At 47.8% G+C, this 22,666-nt stretch overlaps 2 protein-coding genes across 2 annotated transcripts in view; both read right to left on the bottom strand.

The window, feature by feature from the left end:
* Positions 1–2,055, bottom strand: part of CNOT3 (CCR4-NOT transcription complex subunit 3) — a 31,585-nt gene extending 29,530 nt beyond the window's left edge. Inside the window, exon 1 of the mRNA XM_058822739.1 lies at positions 1,871–2,055. The gene's annotated coding sequence lies outside the window, so the exon portion shown is untranslated. The remainder of the gene's footprint in view (positions 1–1,870) is intronic.
* A 764-nt stretch (positions 2,056–2,819) lies between these two features.
* Positions 2,820–22,166, bottom strand: PRPF31 (pre-mRNA processing factor 31). The gene is made up of 13 exons (XM_058822746.1): positions 21,948–22,166; positions 20,490–20,550; positions 19,161–19,244; positions 17,900–17,997; positions 15,467–15,573; positions 13,859–14,028; positions 11,730–11,887; positions 9,293–9,382; positions 7,764–7,891; positions 6,784–6,856; positions 4,157–4,285; positions 3,980–4,078; positions 2,820–3,081 (listed from the first exon to the last, which is right to left on the bottom strand). Exons 1-13 carry the CDS (start codon positions 22,122–22,124, stop codon positions 2,953–2,955), a joined length of 1,503 nt encoding a protein of 500 aa, XP_058678729.1. The 5' UTR covers positions 22,125–22,166; the 3' UTR covers positions 2,820–2,952.
* Positions 22,167–22,666: the final 500 nt, after the last annotated feature.

Here is a 22,666-nt window from a genome sequence, read left to right as displayed (position 1 = left end):
AAAGAATCTTCATAAACCCCATAAATCCCCCAGAGAACCCCACGGACACCCCATAAACCCCCAGAGAACCCCACAGACACCCCATAAACCCCCAGAGAACCCCACAGACACCCCATAAACCCCCTATGGAACCCCACAGACACCCCATAAACCCCCAGAGAACCCCACAGACACCCCATAAACCCCCAGAAAACCCCATAGACACCCCATAAACCCCCAGAGAACCCCACAGACACCCCATAAACCCCTAGAGAACCCCACGGACACCCCAAAAACCCCCAGAGAACCCCACAGACACCCCATAAACCCCCAGAGAACCCCAAAGAATCTTCATAAACCCCATAAATCCCCCAGAGAACCCCAAAGAATCTTCATAAACCCCATAAATCCCCAGAGAACCCCACGGACACCCCATAAACCCCCAGAGAACCCCACAGACACCCCATAAACCCCCAGAGAACCCCACAGACACCCCATAAACCCCCTATGGAACCCCACAGACACCCCATAAACCCCCAGAGAACCCCACAGACGCCCCATAAACCCCCTATGGAACCCCACAGACACCCCATAAACCCCATAAATCCCCCAGAGAACCCCACAGACGCCCCATAAACCCCCTATGGAACCCCACAGACACCCCATAAACCCCTATAGAACCCCATAGACACCCCATAAACCCCTAGAGAACCCCACAGACACCCCATAAACCCCATAAATCCCCCAGAGAACCCCACAGACGCCCCATAAACCCCCTAGAAAAGCTCCACGGAACCCTCATAAGCAACCATTAACCCCTACAGAACCGCACAGAACCTGCATTGACCCCATAAACCCCCTAGAGAACCCTCACACACCCCAAAAACCTTCCACAGCTCCCCATAAACCCTCTAGGGAACCCCATAAACCCCTCACATACCACATAAACCCCCCCAAACACATCCACATCCCCTATAGAAACCCTATAACCCCCTAAGAATACCCCAGATCCCCTATAGGACCCCCTAAGGCTGCCCCACATCACCCACAAACCCCCATAACCCCTAAGGCTGCCCCACATCCCCCACAGGTCCCTAGAGAACCCCATAAGGATGCTCCACATCCCCTATAGGCCCATGCAGAACCCCCTCAGAATACCTCACACCCTCTAAACCCCTATGGAACCCCCTCAGGCTGCCCTAGATCCCCTAAAAACCCCTCTAGATTTCTATAAAACCCCCTCAGGCTGCCCTCTATCCCCTATAAATCCTCTATAACCCCCTCAGGCTGCCCTATATCCCCTATAAACTCCTGTAACCCCCTCAGACTGCTCTATGTCTTCTGTAATAAATCCCTATAGGTCCCTATAACTGCAATAAATCCCTATAGGTCCCTATAACCCCCTCAGGCTGCCCTATGTCCCCTGTAAACCCCTATAACCCCCTATAACCCCCTCAGGCTGCCCTATATCCCCTATAAATCCTCTATAACCCCCTCAGGCTGCCCTATATCCCCTATAAACTCCTATAACCCCCTCAAGCTGCCCTATGTCCCCTGTACATCCCCTATAGATCCCCTATAGAACCCCTCAGACTGCCCTATATCCCCTACAGATCCCATATAACCCCCTCAGGCTGCCCCACATCCCCTAGAAACCATTATAAAACCCTATAACCCCCTCAGGCTGCCCTATATCCCATACAGATCCCCTATAACCGCCTCAGGCTACCCTATATTCCCTACAGATCCCCTATAACCCCCTCAGACTGCCCTATATCCCCTATAGATCCTCTATAGAACCCCCCCAGCCCCTTCCCTCCCCGGCTCTCCCTCAGAGCCCTCCCGGCTCCGCCGCCGCTCCCCGCCCCCTCCTCTCCCTCCCCGCGCTCACCGGAGGCTCGCGAGGCGGCCCAGGCGCTCCCGGCCGGCCGGGAAATGGCGGGAATGTCGCGATAGTGTCGCGATGATGTCGCGATAGCAGCGCGATCGGCGGGGGTCGCGGCCGCCGCCGCTTTTGGCCTTCCCCCCCCACGCCTTCGTTCGTTCACAGCCGACTCGGCCTCAGCGGCATCCAAGATGGCGGCGGCTCCCTCAGGCCTGCCCGCCCCGCCCCGTCGCGCGCCCAACGCCCATTGGACGAACCGCACGCCAGTCACCGAAAGACGCACGGTGATTGGGTAGAATCAAAGGAAGGCGTGACTTAATGTTGCGCGGTCCCTCCTCCTCGCGGAGCTGTCAATCAACGCATCACCGCATTCCCATTGGCGGCGCAGTGTTTATAGCGGAAAAGGGGCGGAATGCGGCCGAAACCACGCCCACAGGGCGGGACCGCGCGTACAAGGCTCCTTCTCATTAGTCAGCAACGCCGTCACTCAGAGCGTGGCGGGAGTGGGCGCCGCCTTTTCTGATTGGCCTAGCCATGTCGCGAGGGGCGGGGCCACGCGCGGTTCTATTCATCTATTGGCTGATTTTTCACGCTGGGGAACCAATAACCGCCCGTCGCACGCAGGGGGCGTGGCCAACGGCCTGAGATGTCACTCAAAGTGGAGTCAGCCAATAGGAGGCTGAGATCAGGCCCCGGTGGGCGGGGCTCCCCAAAATCCATTAAAAAAAGGCCCCAAAAACCCCCAAATCCCACCCAGAACCCCCAAAAGCTCCAGAACCACCCCAAATCCGGGACCCCCCACCTTCAATTCCCCCCCAAAATTCCCCAAAACGCTCCAATAAAAAAAAAAAAATCAATATTTATAGAAAGTTCTGGAGAGAAACACAAAGGGGGGATTGTGAGGGGGAACCGGGGGGGGGTGTGGACCCCAATTTTGTCACCTTGAGAACCCAAAAATTCCCCAAAATTCAAAGAAGTCTCCCCAAAAATCCAAATTCTGAGGGATAAAAAGCAATGAGGTGAATTTGGGGGGGGGATTTTGGGGTCCCCCAGAATTTTGGGGAGGAATTTGGGGGTCCCGGGGGGTCTCAGGGCGGGGTGGGGACCCCACTTTTCTCCCCCTTGACCTTGAGGAACTCGGCCATGCTGGAGAAATATTTCTGGTTGGCCTCGGCCACTTTCTTCTCGGCCGCCTGCGGGTTCACGATCTCCAAACCCTGAGAGGGGAGAATTTGGGGGTCCCTGGTGGGTTTTGGGGGGGTCCCAGGTGGGTTTTGGGGGATTTTGGGGGGTCCCAGGTGGGTCTTGGGGGTTCCCAGGTGGGTTTTGGGGGGTCCCAGGTGGGTTTTGAGGGGTCCCAGGTGGGTTTTGAGGGGTTCCAGGGGGGTCTTGAGGGGGGCCTAGGGGGGTCCCAGGTGGATTTTGAGGGGTCCCAGGTGGGTTTTGGGGGTTCCCAGGTGGATTTTGAGGGGTCCCAGGCGGATTTTGAGGGGTCCCAGGTGGGTTTTGGGGGGTCCCAGGTGGATTTTGAGGGGTCCCAGGTGGGTTTTGGGGGATTTTGGGGGGTCCCAGGTGGATTTTGAGGGGTCCCAGGTGGATTTTGGGGGGTCCCAGGTGGATTTTGGGGGGTTCCAGGGTGGTCTTGAGGGGGCTTATGGGGGGTCCCAGGAGGATTTTGGGGGGTCCCAGGTGGGATTTTGGGGGTTTTGGGGGGGGGGTCAGGGGGGTCCCAGGGAGGTTTGGGGGTCCCACATGGATTTTGGGGGATCGCAGGTGGGATTTGAGGGGGTTTTGGGGGGGGGGGGGGGTCCCAGGTGGATTTTGGGGGGTCTGGGGGGGTTTTAAGGGGTCCCAGGTGCCTTTTGGGGGTCCCAGGTGGATTTTGGGGGGTCCCGGGTTTTTGGTCTCCCCGAAATCCCCTCAAAAACCCCCAAAATTCTTTCAGACACCACCAAAATCCCCCCAAAAATCCCCTCAGGACCCCCCGAATTCCCCCAAATCCCCTCAGGACCCTCTCAAAACCCCTCAGAACTCCCCAAACCTCCTCAGGACCCCCCAAAACCCCCCAAAACCCCCTCAGGACCCCCCAAAAACCCCCCCAAACCCCCTCCCCACCTGCAGGGGGGTGAAGGCCACGCTGGAGGCCGTGCCCGAGCTCCGGTCCCTGATGGTGGATTTGCCCCCGTACACCACGCTCTGCTTCTGCAGCGTCCTCTGGGGAGCGTTAATTACAGTTAACGACGCTAATTAGGGCCGGGTGAGGTTAATTAAGGGGAAGGGGGGCTCAGGTACCTGCAGGGTTTTGCTGATCCGGGCCTTGGTGGCCTCGTTGACCTGGGTCTGGCGCACGCGGCCGCTGCCCGCCTTGCCCAGGTGGCCCAGGCTGAAGCCCAGGTCCTCCTGGTAGGCGTCCTCCTCGATCTGAGGGGAAAATGGGGTGAAAAGTGAGAAAAACAGGAAAAAATAAATGAAAAATGGGATTTTGCAGGGGTTGAAATGGGGTTAGAGGGGGAAAAATGGGGTTTAGGAGGCCCAGGTTTGCCTCGTAGGCCTCTTCCTTAATCTGAGGGAAAACCAGTGAAAAATGGGATAAAAAATGGGAAAAATATGTAAAAATGGGTAAATATAGGTAAAAGAATAGATTTTGGGGTGTTTAAAAAGGGTTTAGTGAGAAAAATTAGGTTAACGGTGGGAAAAATGGGGTTTAGGAGTCCCAGGTGGCCCAGGCTGAAGCCCAGGTCCTCCTGGTAGGCGTCCTCCTCGATCTGAGGGGAAAATGGGGTGAAAAGTGAGAAAAACGGGAAAAAATAAATGAAAAATGGGATTTTGGGGGGTTGAAATGGGGTTAGAGGGGGAAAAATGGGGTTTAGGAGGCTCAGTAGGCCCAGATCGAAGCCCAGGTTTGCCTCATAGGCGTCTTCCTTAACCTGAGGGAAAACCAGTGAAAAATGGGATAAAAAATGGGAAAAACATGTCAAAATGGGTACATATAGGTAAAAGAATGGATTTTGGGGTGTTTAAAAAGGGTTTAGTGAGAAAAATTAGGTTAACGGTGGGAAAAATGGGGTTTAGGAGTCCCAGGTGGCCCAGGCTGAAGCCCAGGTCCTCCTGGTAGGCGTCCTCCTCGATCTGAGGGGAAAATGGGGTGAAAAGTGAGAAAAACGGGAAAAAATGAATGAAAAATGGGATTTTGGGGGGTTGAAATGGGGTTAGAGGGGGAAAAATGGGGTTTAGGAGGCTCAGTAGGCCCAGATCGAAGCCCAGGTTTGCCTCATAGGCGTCTTCCTTAACCTGAGGGAAAACCAGTGAAAAATGGGATAAAAAATGGGAAAAACATGTCAAAATGGGTACATATAGGTAAAAGAATGGATTTTGGGGTGTTTAAAAAGGGTTGAGTGAGAAAAATTAGGTTAAAGGTGGGAAAAATGGGGTTTAGGAGTCCCAGGTGGCCCAGGCTGAAGCCCAGGTCCTCCTGGTAGGCGTCCTCCTCGATCTGAGGGGAAAATGGGGTGAAAAGTGAGAAAAACGGGAAAAAATGAATGAAAAATGGGATTTTGGGGGGTTGAAATGGGGTTAGAGGGGGAAAAATGGGGTTTAGGAGGCTCAGTAGGCCCAGATCGAAGCCCAGGTTTGCCTCATAGGCGTCTTCCTTAACCTGAGGGAAAACCAGTGAAAAATGGGATAAAAAATGGGAAAAACATGTCAAAATGGGTACATATAGGTAAAAGAATGGATTTTGGGGTGTTTAAAAAGGGTTGAGTGAGAAAAATTAGGTTAACGGTGGGAAAAATGGGGTTTAGGAGTCCCAGGTGGCCCAGGCTGAAGCCCAGGTCCTCCTGGTAGGCGTCCTCCTCGATCTGAGGGGAAAATGGGGTGAAAAGTGAGAAAAACAGGAAAAAATAAATGAAAAATGGGATTTTGCAGGGGTTGAAATGGGGTTAGAGGGGGAAAAATGGGGTTTAGGAGGCTCAGTAGGCCCAGACCCAAGCCCAGGTTTGCCTCGTAGGCCTCTTCCTTAATCTGAGGGAAAACCAGTGAAAAATGGGATAAAAAATGGGAAAAATATGTAAAAATGGGTAAATATAGGTAAAAGAATGGATTTTGGGGTGTTTAAAAAGGGTTTAGTGAGAAAAATTAGGTTAACGGTGGGAAAAATGGGGTTTAGGAGTCCCAGGCGGCCCAGGCTGAAGCCCAGGTTCTCCGGGTAGGCGTCCTCCTCGATCTGAGGGACAAATGTGATTAAAAATGGGAAAAACAAATAAATATAAGTAAAAATGGGTAAAAATAGCTAAAAAAAAAAATGGGATTTGGCGGTATTAAAATGGTTTTAAAGAGAACAATTGTATTAAAAGGGGGAAAAATGGGGTTTAGGGGTGCCAAGAGGCCCAGGTCTTCCTGGTAGGCCTCTCCCTTGATCTGAGGGGAAAATGGGATTAAAAATGAGAAAAATGGGTCAAAAAAGGTAAAAAAAGGTAAAATAATAGGATTTGGGAGTATTAAAAGGGAGTTTAATGAGAAAAATTTGGTTAAAAGGGGGAAAAATGGGTTTAGGAGGTTTGGGCGGCCCAGGCCGAAGCCCAGGTCCTCCTGGTAGGCCTCCTTCTTGATCTGAGGGGAAAATGGGATTAAAAATGGGAAAAATGGGTAAAAATAAATAAAAATGGGTAAAAATAGATTAAATAATGGGATTTGGGGGTGTTTAAATGGGGTTTTGTGAGAAAAATTTGGGTTAAAGAAGGAAAAAGAGAGTTTAGGAGTCCCAGGTGCTCCTAGCAGGCCTCTTCTTTAATCTGAGAGGAAAATGGGGTTAAAAATTGGAAAAATGAGGAAAAAATGAGTAAAAAATAAAATTTTGGGGTCCCAGGAAGGTAAAAAAGTTGATTTGGGGGGATTAATTAGGGTTAATTAGGGTTAATTACCTCCCCAAAGCTCATCCTGTTGGCCTGCTTGCGGATCTCAGTCAGCCCCAGGCGCTCCTTCATCTTCCGGTAGCTGCGTTAATTAAGGACTAATTAGGGGTTAATTAGGAGCTATTGAGGGGTTGATTGAGAGATTCATTGGGGAGTAATTAAGGAGTTGATTGGGGGTTAATTGGAGGTAATTACAGAGTTGATTTGGGGTTAACTGGGAATCCACTGGCGCATAATCATGAAATAATCAGGGGTTAATCAGAGATTAATTAGGGCTTAATTGGGAATTAATCAGGGATTAATTAGGGATTAATAACAATATAATTAGGGGTTAATAAGAGCTTAATTAGGGCTTAATTGGGGATTAATTAGGGGTTAATCAGGATTAATAATGAAATAATCAGGGGTTAATCAGAGATTAATTAGGGCTTAATTGGAGATTAATTAGGGCTTAATCAGGGACTAATTGGGTCTTAATTGGGGATTAATTAGGAGCTAATCAGGGACTAATTGGGGCTTAATTAGGGGCTAATCTTTAACTAATTGGATTGTATTTGGGGATTAATTGGGGTAAATCAGGGATTAATTAGATCTTATTTGGGGATTAATTAGGCGCTAATCAAGGACAAACTAGGCCTTAGTTAGGGGCTAATCAGAGATTATTTAGGATTTAATTGGGGATTATTTAGGGGCTAATCAGAGATTAATTAGGGTTTAACTGGGGATTAATTAAGATCTAACCAGACAAAAATTGGATCTTAATTGGGGATTAATTAGTGGCTAACCAGAGACTAATTGGGGCTTAATTAGGGGCTAACCAGGGATTAATTAACCCTTAATCACCCCTTCATTAGGGCGCTAATCACAACAGAACCGAGATTTACCCTGAACCCCATTTAGCGCTCAACCACCGAACAACCAGGAGCTAATCACGGACTAATTAAGGACTAATAAAGACTAATTAACGCTAATTAGGGCTAATTACTGACCGCCTGCCCCCTCTCTTCTTCCTCTGCCCGTCCAGCGGCGCCGGCAGCGGCTTCACCTGCTTGACCGGGGGCGGCTCCTGCCACTTGTCGAACTTGCGCTCGATCTCCTCCTTCAGCTCATAGCCCACCTGAAATTGGGGCCAATTCCCCAAATTTTGGGCAAATTCCAAAAATTTGGAGGGAATTCCCAACATTTTGGGGGATTTTGAGGGGTTTTTGTGGGATTTTTGGGGATTTTTAGGGCATTTTTGGGGCGATTTTTGGGGCTCCTGCCACCTGTCGAACTTGCGCTCGATCTCCTCCTTCAGCTCATAGCCCACCTGGATTTGGGGTGAATTCCCCAAATTTGGGGCAAATTCCCAAATCTGGAGGGAATTCCCAACATTTTGGGGGATTTTGAGGGGTTTTTGTGGGGTTTTTTTGGGGGTTTTTGGGGATTTTTAGGGCATTTTTGGGGGGATTTTTGGGGCTCCTGCCACCTGTCGAACTTGCGCTCGATCTCCTCCTTCAGCTCGTAGCCCACCTGAAATTGGGGCCAATTCCCCAAATTTTGGGCAAATTCCAAAAATTTGGAGGGAATCCCCAACATTTTGGGGGATTTTTTTGGGATTTTTGGTGATTTTTTAGGGCATTTTTGGGGGGATTTTTGGGGCTCCTGCCACCTGTCGAACTTGCGCTCGATCTCCTCCTTCAGCTCGTAGCCCACCTGAATTTGGGGTGAATTCCCGGCATTTTGGGCAAATTCCAAAAATCTGGAGGGAATTCCCAACATTTTGGGGGATTTTGAGGGGTTTTTGTGGGGTTTTTGGGGATTTTTAGGGCATTTTTGGAGGGATTTTTGGGGCTCCTGCCACCTGTCGAACTTGCGCTCGATCTCCTCCTTCAGCTCATAGCCCACCTGAATTTGGGGTGAATTCCTGGCATTTTGGGCAAATTCCAAAAATTTGGAGGGAATTCCCAACATTTTGGGGGATTTTGAGGGGTTTTTGTGGGGTTTTTTTGGGGATTTTTGGGGATTTTTAGGGCATTTTTGGGGGGATTTTTGGGGCTCCTGCCACTTGTCGAACTTGCGCTCGATCTCCTCCTTCAGCTCGTAGCCCACCTGAAATTGGGGTGAATTCCAGGGATTTTGGGCAAATTCCCAAAATTTGGAGGGAATTCCCAACATTTTGGGGGATTTTGAGGGGTTTTGGAGGATTTTTGGGAGATTGTTTGGGGATTTTGCCACTTGTCGACCTTATGCTCGATCTCCTCAATCAGCTCACATCCCATCCGGAAAACCCGGAATTTTTTGGCAATTTTGGGGCAATTTCCAAAATTTGGGAGGTCCTGGGAGGGTTTCGGGGGACTTGGAGAGGATTTTGAGAGAATTTGGGGGAAATTTAATGAAGATTTTTGGCAGGTTTAGGGCAACTTTAGATCTCCTCCCTCCCATTTAACCCCACCCCACCCAAACCCCACTGGGATTTCCCAATTGCTGCCCCCTTTGGGACGATTTTGGGGGGCCCCAGAGGCGTTTTTGGGGTCACCTTGCCGTCCTGGCTCTCGTGGAAGCTGTCCACCCTCGCCGCCAGCGTGCACTTGGCCGCCACCAGCCGCGCCGCCTTCCGCCTCAGGTCCTGCACGACCGGGGGTCAGCGGGGAAAAACCCCAAAAAACACCCCAAAAACAACACTCCAAAAACAACCCAAAATCAGGCCAAAATCAGCCCAAAAACCACCCCAAAAACCACCCCAAAATCAGCCCAAAACCAACCCAAAATCAGCTCAAAATCAGCCCAAAATCAGCCCAAAAACCACCCCAAAATCAGCCAAAAATCAACCCAAAATCAGCCCAAAAACCAGCCCAAAATCAGCCCCAAAACCACCCCAAAATCAGCCTAAAATCAGCCCAAAAACCACCCAAAAATCAGCCCAAAATCAGCCCAAAACCACCCCAAAATCAGCCCAAAATCAGCCCAAAAACATCACTCCAAAATTGCCCCAAAACCACGCCAAATTCACCCCAAAAACATCACTCCAAAATCGCCCCAAAATCACCCCCAAAACCAGCCCAAAACCACCCCAAAATCAGCCCCAAACCACCCCAAAATCGCCCAAAAACCACCCCAAAACCAGCCCAAAAACCAGCCCAAAACCACCCCAAAACCAACCCAAAATCAGCCCAAAACCACCCCAAAATCAGGCCAAAAACCACCCCAAAACCACCACAAACCCACCCCAAAACCACCCCAAAATCAGCCCAAAAACCACCCCAATAAGCCCAAAAAACACCCCAAAATCAGCCCAAAACCACCCCAAATTCAGCCCAAAATTAGCCCAAAAACCACCCCAAAATCGCCCCAAAAAAAGTACCCCAAAATCACCCCAAAACTCCCCAAAACCACCCCAAAAACAACACTCCAAAACCACCCCAAAATCAGCCCAAAAACCACCCCAATAAGCCTAAAAACCACCCCAAAATCAGCCCAAAACCACCCCAAATTCAGCCCAAAATCACCCCAAAAACATCACTCCAAAATCGCCCCAAAATCACCCCCAAAACCACCCCAAAATCGCCCCAAAATCGCCCCCAAAACCAGCCCAAAATTAGCCCAAAAACCACCCCAAAATCGCCCCAAAAACCAGCCCAAAATCAGCCCAAAAACCACCCCAAAACCACCCCAAAATCAGCCCCAAAACATCACTCCAAAATCTCCCCAAAACCAACCAAAAATCACCCCAAAACCACCCCAAAATCGCCCCAAAAACCACCCCAAAATCACCCCAGAATCACTTCAAAAACCACCCCCAAATCCACCCAAATCACCCCAGAACCACCCCCAAAACTACCCCAAAATCACCCCAAAAACATCACTCCAAAATCTCCCCAAAACCACCCCCAAAGTCACCCCCAAACCAACCCAAAATCAGCCCAAAAACCACCCCAAAATCAGCCCAAAATCAGCCCCAAAATCGTACCAAAAACCAGCCCAAAATCGCCCCAAAACCAGCCCAAAACCCCCCAGAATTGGGGTATCTTGGGGGATTTGGGGTGAGTTTGGGGGTGTTTGGGGGATTTTGGGGGGCTTTGCGGCGGTTCTGTGTTTGGGGTGATTTTGGGGTGATTTTGGGGTGATTTTGGGTGATTTTTGGGTGATTTTTGGTGATTTTGGGGTGATTTTGTGGTGATTTTGGGGTGGTTTTTGGGTTGATTTTGGGGTGATTTTGGGGTGGGTTTTGGGGTGATTCTGGGGTGATTTTGGGGTGATTTTGGGGTGATTCTGGGGTGATTTTGGGGTGATTTTGGGGTGATTTTGGGGGTGATTTTGGGGTGATTCTGGGGTGATTTTGAGGTGATTTTGGGGTGATTTTGGGGTGGGTTTGGGGGTGATTTCGGGGTGGTTTGGGGGTGATTTTGAGGCAATTCTGGGGTGAATTTGGGGGATTTTGGGGTGATTCTGGGGTGATTCTGGGGTGGATTTTGGGGGTGATTTTGGGGTGAATTTGGGGTGGTTTTGGGGTGGTTTCGGGGTGATTTTGAGGCAATTATGGGATGGTTCTGGGGTGGGTTTGGGGGTGATTCTGGGGTGATTTTGGGGTGGGTTTTGGGGGTTATTTTGGGGGTGGATTTTGGGGTGATTTTGGTGTGGGTTTTGGGGGTGATTCCGGGGTGATTCTGGGGTGATTTTGGGGTGATTTTGGGGTGATTTTGAGGCAATTCTGGGGTGGTTCTGGGCTGGGTTTTAGGGCTGATTCTGGGGTGATTTGGGGGTGGATTTTGGGGGTGGATTTTGGGGGTGATTTTGGGGTGGGTTTTGGGGTGATTCTGGGGTGATTCTGGGGTGATTTTGAGGTGATTTTGGGGTGGTTCTGGTGTGGGTTTTGGGGGTGATTCTGGGGTGATTCTGGGCTGATTCTGGGATGGATTTTGGGGGTGATTTTGGGGTGATTTTGGGGTGATTTGGGGTTGATGTGGGTCACCCACGGGCGGCAGGGACTGCACGATGTCGCTGTGGTAGATGAAGCCGGTGTGGGGCAGCACGGACGTGGAGGAGAAGCCCGAGAGCGTTCGGCGCTGGGCGCCCAGCAGGAGGATGTTACAGGCGGGCAGCTTGGACAGCGGAGTCAGGCCCCCTGCCACACCTAAACCGGACAAAAATATCCTAAAATAATCCTAAAATATCCTAAAATAATCCTAAAATATCCTAAAATATCCCAAATGAACCCCAGCCCAGCCCTGCAGCAGGAGGATGTTACAGGCGGGCAGCTTGGACAGAGGGGTCAGGCCCCCTGCCACACCTAAAACGGACAAAAATATCCTAAAATAATCCAAAAATAATCCTAAAATATCCTAAAATAATCCTAAAATATCCCAAATGAACCCCAGCCCAGCCCTGCAGCAGGAGGATGTTACAGGCGGGCAGCTTGGACAGGGGGGTCAGGCCCCCTGCCACCTCTGAAATGGACAAAAATATCCTAAAATAATATAAAATAACCCCAAAATAATCCTAAAATATCCTAAAAATAATCCTAAAATAATCCTAAAACATCCCAAAAATAATCCTAAAATATCCTAAAATAAACCTAAAACATCCCAAAAATAATCCTAAAATATCCTAAAATAATCCTAAAACATCCCAAAAATGATCCTAAAATATCCCAAAATAATCCTAAAATATCCCAAAATAATCCTAAAATATCCCCAAAATAATCCTAAAATATCCCCAAAAATAATCCTAAAATATCCCCAAAAAATAATCCTAAAATATCCTCAAAAATAATCCTAAAATATCCCCAAAATAATCCTAAAATATCCTCAAAAATAATCCTACAATATCCCCAAAAATAATCCTAAAATATCCTCAAAAATAATCCTACAATATCCCCAAAATAATCCTAAAATATCCTAAAATAAACCTAAAATATCCCCAAAAATAATCCTAAAATATCCTCAAAAATAATCCTAAAAATCCTAAAATAATCCTAAAACGAGCCCCAACCCAGCCCTGCAGCAGGAGGATGTCGCCGGGATTTTGGGGATTTTCAAGGGGATTTTTGGGGGATTTTTGGTGATTTTTGGGCCGATTTTTTCAGGGCTTTTTGCGGGGATTTTTGGGGCATTTTTGGGCCGATTTTCGCGGGGATTTTGGGGATTTTCACGGGGATTTTGGGGGATTTTTGGTGATTTTTGGGCCGATTTTCGCCGGGATTTTGGGGATTTTCACGGGGATTTTTGGGGGATTTTTGGTGATTTTTGGGCCGATATTTTCAGGGTTTTTTTGCGGGGATTTTGGGGCACTTTTGGTGATTTTTGGGCCGATTTTCATGGGGATTTTGGGGATTTTCGCGGGGATTTTGGGGGATTTTTGGGCCGATTTTCGCGGGGATTTTGGGGATTTTCACGGGGATTTTGGGGGATTTTTGGGCCGATTTTCACGGGGATTTTGGGGATTTTCATGGGGATTTTGGGGGATTTTTGGGCCGATTTTCGTGGGGATTTTGGGGCATTTTTGGGCCGATTTTCGCGGGGATTTTGGGGGATTTTCATGGGGATTTTGGGGGATTTTTGAGCCGATTTTCGCGGGGATTTTGGGGGATTTTCACGGGGATTTTGGGGAATTTTCACGGGGATTTTGGGGGATTTTTGGGCCGATTTTCACGGGGATTTTGGGGGATTTTCATGGGGATTTTGGGGGATTTTTGGGCCGATTTTCGTGGGGATTTTGGGGGATTTTTGGGCCGATTTTCGTGGGGATTTTGGGGGATTTTTGGGCCGATTTTCACGGGGATTTTGGGGGATTTTCACGGGGATTTTGGGGGATTTTTGGGCCGATTTTCACGGGGATTTTGGGGGATTTTCACGGGGATTTTGGGGGATTTTTGGGCCGATTTTCACGGGGATTTTGGGGGATTTTTGGGCCGATTTTCGTGGGGATTTTGGGGGATTTTTGGGCCGATTTTCGTGGGGATTTTGGGGGATTTTTGGGCCGATTTTCACGGGGATTTTGGGGGATTTTCACGGGGATTTTGGGGGATTTTCGCGGGGATTTTGGGGATTTTCGCGGGGATTTTGGGGATTTCCACGGGGATTTTTGGGAATTTCACATCTCTCACCCATGATCTTGGCGGCGGTGGAGGCGCCGAGGATGAGGGAGAGGTTGGGGGCGATGAAGGACATGCGGGACTCGACGTACTCGTAGATGCGCAGCTTGGCCCCGCTCAGCGCCAGCGCCATGTCGCACGCGTCCTCGATGCGCCCCAGCTCCTCCTCCGACAGCTGCTGCCTGCAAGCCCAAAACAAACCCAGAATCGGGGCTGGGGACGCCAAAAATAGCGAAAATCACCCCCAAAAACCCCAAAACACAACCCAAAATTGGCCTTGGGGACACCAAAAACCCCAAAATAAACCCAAATTTGGGGTTGGGGACGCCAAAAACCCAAAAATAAACCCAAAATCAGGCTTGGGGACGCCAAAAACGGCAAAAACCGCCCCTAAAATCCCAAAAATAAACCCAAATCCCCTAAAATTTCCCAAATTTTTTCCCCAAATCCCCTACAACGACCCCAAACCTGCCCCAAAATGCCCCAAAACCATCCATAAAAATGACCCCAAAACGCCCCCAAAAAAATGACCCCAAAATGAACCCAAATCCCCTAAAATCCCCCCAAAATCCCCCAAAACAACCCCAAATCCCCAAAATTCCCCAACCCCCCCCCAAATCTGCCCCAAAAGCCCCCCAAAAATCCCCCCAGATCCCCTTAAATTTCCCAAATTTCCCCAAATTTCCCCAATTTTCCCCAAATCCCCTACAAGGACCCCAAACCTGCCCCAAAACCCTCCATAAAAATGACCCCAAAACGCCCCAAAATCCCCCTAAAAATCGCCCCCAAATCCCCCAGAACGACCCCAAACCCCCTAAAGTGCCCCAAACCCGCCCAAATTGGTCCCAAAACCCCCCAAAAATGCCCCCAAATCCCCTTAAATTTCCCAAATTTCCCCAAATTTCCCCCATTTTCTCCAAATCCCCTTAAATTTCCCAAATTTCCCCAAATTTCCCCCATTTTCTCCAAATCCCCTAAAATTTCCCAAATTTCCACAAAAATGACCCCAAACCTGCCCCAAAACCATCCATAAAAATGACCCCAAAATGCCCCAAAACACCCCAAATCCCCCTAAAAATTGCCCCCAAATGCCCCAAAACGACCCCAACCCCCTAAAATGCCCCAAACGTGCCCAAATTTGCCCCAAAACCCCCCCAAAAATGCCCCCAAATCCCCTAAAATTTCCCAAATTTTCCCCAAATCCCCTACAACGACCCCAAACCTGCCCAAAACCCTCCATAAAAATGACCCCAAAACGCCCCAAAAATCCCCCTAAAAATCGCCCCCAAATCCCCCAGAACGACCCCAACCCCCTAAAGTGCCCCAAACCCGCCCAAATTGGTCCCAAAATTCCCCAAAACTCCCCCACATCTGCCCCAAAAGCCCCCCAAAAATGCCCCCAAATCCCCTTAAATTTCCCAAATTTCCCCAAATTCCCCCAATTTTCCCCAAATCCCCTAAAATTCCTCAAAAAACCATCCATGAAAATGACCCCAAAACGCCCCAAAACGCCCCAAAATCCCCCTAAAAATCCCCCCAAAACGACCCCAACCCCCCTAAAATGCCCCAAACCGCCCAAATTTGCCGAAATTTGCCGAAATTTGCGAATTTTGGGGTCACCCCTGGGTGGTGGAGGCGGTGACGCTGACCACCATGATGGTGGCGTTGGTCAGGATCTGCTGCACGTTCTCGTTGTTCTTGCACTTGTCCAGGGAATTGCCCAATTCCTGAGGAATTCGCCCCAAAAATCGGGCATTCAATCGGAATTCAAAACGTGGCAGAATTAAAAAAAAACTCCGAAAAAATCCCATTAAAAACGTAGGAAATAGCCCCAAAATCCACCCGAAAACCTGGAAATGAAAGGTCCCAAATTCCACCAGAAAACAGCAAAAATCCACCCAAAAATCTGAGGGAAAAGCAGCAGAATTTCCCCAAAATAATCCTGAAATAACCCTGAAATAAGAAATAAAAAACATTTTTTAATTCCCTAAAATATCCCCTAAAAAATGCCCCCAAAAAAATCTGGGAAAAAAAGGTCCCAAATTGCCCCAGAAAACAGCAAAAATCCACCCAAAAATCTGGGGCAAAAGCAGCAGAATTTCCCCAAAATAATCCCAAAATAACCCTGAAATAAGAAATAAAAAATATTTTAAATTCCCCAAAATATCCCCCAAAATCCACCTGAAAACCTGGAAAAAAAAGGTCCCAAATTCCCCCAGAAAACACCAAAATCCACCCAAAAATCTGGGGGAAAAGCAGCAAAATTTCCCCAAAATAATCCTGAAATAACCCTGAAATAAGAAATTAAAAATATTTTTTAATTCCCCAAAATATCCCCTAAAATTCCCCCCAAAAAATCTGGAAAAAAAAGCCACAAAAATTCCCCGCAAGAACCCCAAATTTAATAAAACCCCCCCCTAAAAAAAAACCCCAAAACCAAAAATAAAGAAACCCGAAATGTTGAAACAAATGAACAAAAAAATTCCAAAAAGCCAAAAAAAATTAAATTGAAAATCTCCACCAAAAACCCCAAAAACCAAAAAAAAAAGCCACAAAAAAACCCCTAAAAAATCAAAAAAACCCCAAAATCTCCCCCAAAAAATCTGGAAAAAAAGCCCCAAATTGCCACCAAAAAAACCCAAATCCCCCAAAAATCCCCAAAAATCCCCCCAAAAATCCAACCCCAAAATCCCAAATAAAACCTCCCAAAACGCCCCCCAAAAGAAACCCAAAATGCCCCCCAAAAAACCCCAAAAAACCCCAAAAACTCCAAAAAAAGGGGCCCAAAACTCAATAAAAAACCCAAATATCCCCAAACCCCCAAAAAACCACAAATTCCCCCCAAAATCATTTTTAGAAATCCCCCAAAATTCCCCAAAATCCCGGTAAAACGCCCCCAAAATTCAAATTTCAACTGCTTGGGGCATTTTCTGCTGGGTTTGGGGTTTGGGGGGATTTGGGAAATTTTTGGGGCAATTTTGGGGCATTTTTGTGCCATTTTTGGGGGATTTTTGTGCCATTTTTGGGGTAATTTGTGCCATGTTTGAGCCATTTTTGGGCCATTTTGGGCCATTTTGTGCCATTTTTGTGCCATTTTTGTGCCATTTTTGGGGGATTTTTGTGCCATTTTGTGCCATTTTGTGCTATTTTTGGGGCATTTTTGGGGCATTTTGTGCCATTTTTGGGGCATTTTGTGCCATTTTTGGGGCATTTTGTGCCATTTTTGGGGCATTTCGTGCCATTTTTGGGGTATTTTTATGCCATTTTTGGGGTAATTTGTGCCATGTTTGAGCCATTTTTGGGGCATTTTGGGCCATTTTGTGCCATTTTTGTGCCATTTTTGGGGCAATTTTGTGCCATTTTTGGGGGATTTTGTGCCATTTTTGGGGCATTTTTGTGCCATTTTGTGCCATTTTGTGCTATTTTTGGGGCATTTTGTGCCATTTTTGGGGCATTTTGTGCCATTTTTGGGGCATTTTGTGCCATTTTTGGGGCATTTCGTGCCATTTTTGGGGCATTTCGTGCCATTTTTGGGGTATTTTTATGCCATTTTTGGGGTAATTTGTGCCATGTTTGAGCCATTTTTGGGGCATTTTGGGCCATTTTGTGCCATTTTTGTGCCATTTTTGGGGCATTTTGTGCCATTTTTGGGGGATTTTTATGCCATTTTTGTGCCATTTTTGAGCCATTTTTGGGGCATTTTGCAACGTTTTGTGCCATTTTTGTGCCATTTTTGTGCCATTTTGTGCCATTTTGTGCCGTTTTGTGCCATTTTGAGCCGTTTTTGTGTCATTTTTGTGCCATTTTGTGCCATTTTCTGCCATTTTGTGCCGTTTTGTGCCATTTTTGTGCCCTGTTTAGGTTCAGGGCCGGTTTTGGGGATTCTTTTCCCTTCTTGGGGCGCTCTGCTCCATTTCTGAGGCGTTTTAAGGCGGATTTTGGGGTGTTTTAGGCCATTTCGGGGTATTTTGAGATGTTCTGAGCCATTTTTGTGCCGTTTTTTGCCGTTTTTTTGCCGGTTTTGTGCCGTTTTTGTGCCCTTTCCGTGCCCACCTTGACGGTCCTGATGTAATCGAGCGCGTTGGGCACGAGCGACTCGAGCTCCGGGAAGCGCTTGGAGTATTTGTCCCGGATGAATTTGTGGATGATGTCTGGGAAAAAGCCCAAAAACCCCAAAATCAGAGCCAGAAAATCCCCCCCAAAATCCACCCAAAAATCCACGCAAAATCCCCCCAAAATCCACCCAGAATCCACCCAAAAAATCCCCCCAAAATCCACCCAGAATCCACCCAAAAATCCACCCAGAATCCACCCAAAATCCACCCAAAAATCCACCCAGAATCCCCCCAAAAATCCACCCAGAATCCACCCAAAATCCACCCAGAATCCACCCAAAATCCATGCAAAATCCCCCCAAAATCCACCCAGAATCTATCCAAAAATCCCCCAATTCCCCCCAAATTCCCCCAATTCCCCCAAAATCTCCCAAATCCCCCAATTCCCCCCAAAATCCCCCAAATTCCCTCAAGTTCCCTCTAAAATCCCCCCAAATTCTCCCCAAATTCCCCCGAAATTTCCCCCAAAATCTTCCCCATTCCTCCCAAAAGTCCCCCCCAAAATCCCCCCAATTCCACCCAAAATCTCCCAAAATCCCCCAAATTCCCCCCAAAATCCCTCCAAAATTCCCCCCAAATTCCCCCCAAAATCCCCCAAATCCCCCCAAATTCCCTCCAAAATTCCCCAAATTCCCTCCAAAATTCCCCAAATTCCACCCAAAATCCCCCCAAATTTTCCCCAAATTCCCCCCAAATTTTCCCCAAAAGTCCCCCAAAATCCCCCAAATCCCACCCAAAATCCCTCCAAAATTCCCCAAATCCCACCCAAAATTCCCCCAATTCCATCCAAAATCTCTCAAATTCCCCCAAAATTTTCCCCAAAATTCCCCAAAATCCCCCCCAAATCCTCCACATTCCTCCCAAAATTGCCCCCAAAACCCCCAAATCCCATCCAAATTCTCCCCAAAATCCCTCCAAAATTCACCCCCAAAATCCCCCCAAATCCCCCTAATTCCACCCTAAATCTCCCAAATTCCCTCCAAAATTCCCCAATTCCCCCCAAAATCCCCCTAATTCCACCCAAAATCCCTCAAATCCCACCCAAAATTCCCCCAAAATCCCCCTAATTCCACCCAAAATCCCTCAAATTCCCCCGAATTTTTCCCCAAATTCCCCCCAAATTTTCCCCAAAAGTCCCCAAAAATCCCCCAAAATGCCCCAAAATGCCCCAAAATGCCCCCAAATCCGCGGTTCCTCACTGAGCTCGTTCTCGATCTCCACGGTGAGGTTGTTGGCGTCCACGATGACGCGATACTCGGGGGCCGCTTCCACCGGGCCCAGAACTGCCCAAAAACGGGGAAATGGCCCCAAAATGCATCAGATCCAGCCAAAATTCCAACCAAAAATCAAAAAAATCCACCCAAAAATCCAGCCAAAAATCCTAAATATCCAACCAAAATTCCAACCAAAAATCCACCCAAAATTCCAGCCAAAAATCCCTAATATCCACCCAAAAATCCTCAAAATCCCAACCAAAATCCACCAAAGATTCCAAAAATCCCAACAAAAATCCACCAAAAATCCAAAAAATCCCAACCAAAATCCACCAAAAATCCCAAAAATCCACCCAAATCCCAAAAATCCCAAAAAAAATCCACCAAAAATTCCATCAAATCCACCCAAAAATCCAACCAAAATCCCACTGAGAACTCCCAAAAATCCCAACTGAAAATCCCAAAAATCCACCCAAAATTCCAACCAAAACTCCCAAAATTTTGGGGTTTGGGGGGATTTGGGATTCAGGATTTGGGGGATTTTTAGGATTTTGGGATTTGGGATTTTTGGGATTTGGGATTTTGAGTTTTGGGGATTTTTGGGATTTGGGATTTTTGGGATTTTGGGGTTTGGGATTTTTGGGATTTTTGGGATTTGGGATTTTTGGGATTTGGGATTTTGAGTTTTGGGGATTTTTGGGATTTGGGATTTTGGGATTTTTGGGATTTGGGATTTTGGGGTTTGGGGGGATTTGGGATTCAGGATTTGGGCGATTTTGAGGTTTTTGGGATTTGGGATTTGGAGTTTTGGGGATTTTTGGGGTTTGGAATCCCAGATTTTGAGGATTTTGGGATTTGGGGAATTTTTGGGATTTGGGATTTTGAGTTTTGGGGATTTTTGGGGTTTGGGATCCCAGATTTTGGGGATTTTGGGGATTTGGGATTTTGGGGTTTCAGAGGATTTGGGATTCAGGATTTGGGGGATTTTGAGGTTTTTGGGATTTGGGATTTTTGGGATTTGGGATTTTGAGTTTTGGGGATTTTTGGGGTTTGGGATCCCGGATTTGGGGGATTTTTGGGATTTGGGATTTTTGGGATTTTGGGATTTTTGGGATTTGGGATTTTGAGTTTTGGGGATTTTTGGGATTTGGGATTTTGGGATTTTTGGGATTTGGGATTTTGAGTTTTGGGGACTTTTGGGATTTGGGGTTTTGAGTTTTGGGGATTTGGGATTTTGGGGATTTGGGCATTTGGGATTCAGGATTTGGGGCATTTTGAGGTTTTTGGGATTTTGGGTTTGGGATTTTTGGTCACCTTCGGCCGCCCGGGGCTGTTTCCCGATGTACTCCTCGATTTTCTGCATGATCTCAGCAAACTGCGGGGAAAAAAAACCAAATTTGGGATTTTTTTGGGGTTTTATTTGGGATTTTTGGGGATTTTTTTGGGTTTTATTTGGGATTTTTGGGGATTTATTGGGGTTTTTGGGGATTTATTGGGGTTTATTTGGGATTTTTGGGGTTTTTTTTGGGTTTTATTTGGGATTTTGGGGATTTATTGGGGTTTATTTGGGATTTTTGGGGAGTTTTAGGGTTTATTTGGGATTTTTTGGGGGTTTTTTGGGTTTTATTTGGGATTTTAGGGATTTATTGGGGTTTTTGGGGATTTATTGGGGTTAATTTGGGATTTTTGGGGATTTATTGGGGTTTTGGGGGATTTATTGGGGTTTATTTGGGATTTTTGGGGAGTTTTAGGGTTTATTTGGATTTTTGGGGATTTATTGGGATTTTTGGGGGATTTATTGGGGTTTTTGGGGATTTATTGGGGTTTATTTGGGATTTTTGGGGAGTTTTAGGGTTTATTTGGGATTTTTGGGGATGGATTTGGGGGTTTTGGGATTATTTGGGGGTTTTGATCTTTGGGGGGATTTTTAGGGTATTTTCAGGACTATTTTGGGGTATTTATTTTGATGGTTTTGGAATAATTTCAGGGTAATTTTGGGGTACTTTTAGGATAATTTTCTGCGTATTTTATGGGGTAATTTCAGGATATTTTTTAAGATTTTTTTGGGATTTTTTGGGGCTATTTTTAGGGTAATTTCAGGATAATTTCAGAGTATTTTTGGGACAATTTCAGGACATTCTCAGGGTGATTTTGGGGTGATCTCAGAATATTTTTGGGATATTTTTTGGGACAATTTCAGGACGCTTTCTGGACATTTTTGGGGTTATTTTCAGGATATTTTTGGGGTAATTTCAGGACATTTTTGGGGTGATTTTCAGGGCGCTTTTGGGATATTTTCAGGACATTTTCAGGGTATTTTTGGGGTTATTTTCAGGATATTTTTGGGCTGATTTCAGGACATTTTGGAGGTGATTTCAGGATATTATCAGGACGTTTTTGGGGTGATTTTCAGGGCGCTTTTGGGATAATTTTCAGGGTATTTTTGGGGTTATTTTCAGGGTATTTTTGGGGTAATTTCAGGACATTTTGGAGGTGATTTCAGGATAATTTTGGGACATTTTTGGGGTGATTTTCAGGGCACTTTTGGGATATTTTCCAGAATAATTTCAGGGTATTTTTGGGGTTATTTTCAGGTTATTTTTGGGGTGATTTCAGGACATTTTGGAGGTGATTTCAGGATATTATCAGGACGTTTTTGGGGTGATTTTCAGGGCGCTTTTGGGATATTTTCCAGGATAATTTCAGGATAATTTCAGGATATTTTCGGGCCGTTTTCGGGGTGATTTCGGGGTGATTTGGGCGCACTCTCACCCCCTTGGAGCCCCACAGTTTGGCGATGCTCCTGACGGACTCGGCGCCCTCGGGCGGCTCCGGCTCCTCCCGCACGTCCTCGATCGGGGGCTCCTCCCCCCCCTCGGAGCCTTCGGCCTCCTCCTCCTCCCCCGCCGCCTCCTCCAGGTCCGCCAGCAGCTCGTCGGCCAGGGACATCCTCAACTGGGCAAACTGGGAGCACTGGGAGCACTGGGAAATGGGGCTGGAGACCCCCAGAGACCCCCAGAGAGTCAGGGACAGCCTCAACTGGGAGCACTGGGAGCACTGGGAGCACTGGGAAATGGGGCTGGAGACCCCCAGAGTGAGAGACAGCCTGAACTGGGCAAACTGGGAACACTGGGAGGGGGAAATGGGGCTGGAGACCCCCTGGGAGTCAGGGACAGCCTGAACTGGGCAAACTGGGAGCACTGGGAGCACTGGGAGCACTGGGAAATGGGGCTGGAGACCCCCAGAGTGAGAGACAGCCCGAACTGGGAGCACTGGGAGGGACTGGGAGCTGAACTGGGAGCACTGGGAGAGCAGAACCGAGGCCTGCAGCCCCTCCCAGTGAAACCAGTGCCCGAACTGGGAGCACTGGGAGCACTGGGAGCACTGGGAAATGGGGCTGGAGACCCCCTGGGAGTCAGGGACAGCCTGAACTGGGCAAACTGGGAGCACTGGGAGGGGGAAATGGGGCTGGAGACCCCCAGAGTGAGAGA

This window comes from Ammospiza caudacuta, chromosome 34 (assembly GCF_027887145.1).
Source record: "Ammospiza caudacuta isolate bAmmCau1 chromosome 34, bAmmCau1.pri, whole genome shotgun sequence".
In the NCBI taxonomy this organism is placed as follows: Eukaryota; Metazoa; Chordata; class Aves; order Passeriformes; family Passerellidae; genus Ammospiza; species Ammospiza caudacuta.
The sequence above is the reverse complement of the archived record's forward strand: the minus strand, read 5'-3'. Positions and strand labels throughout refer to the sequence as shown.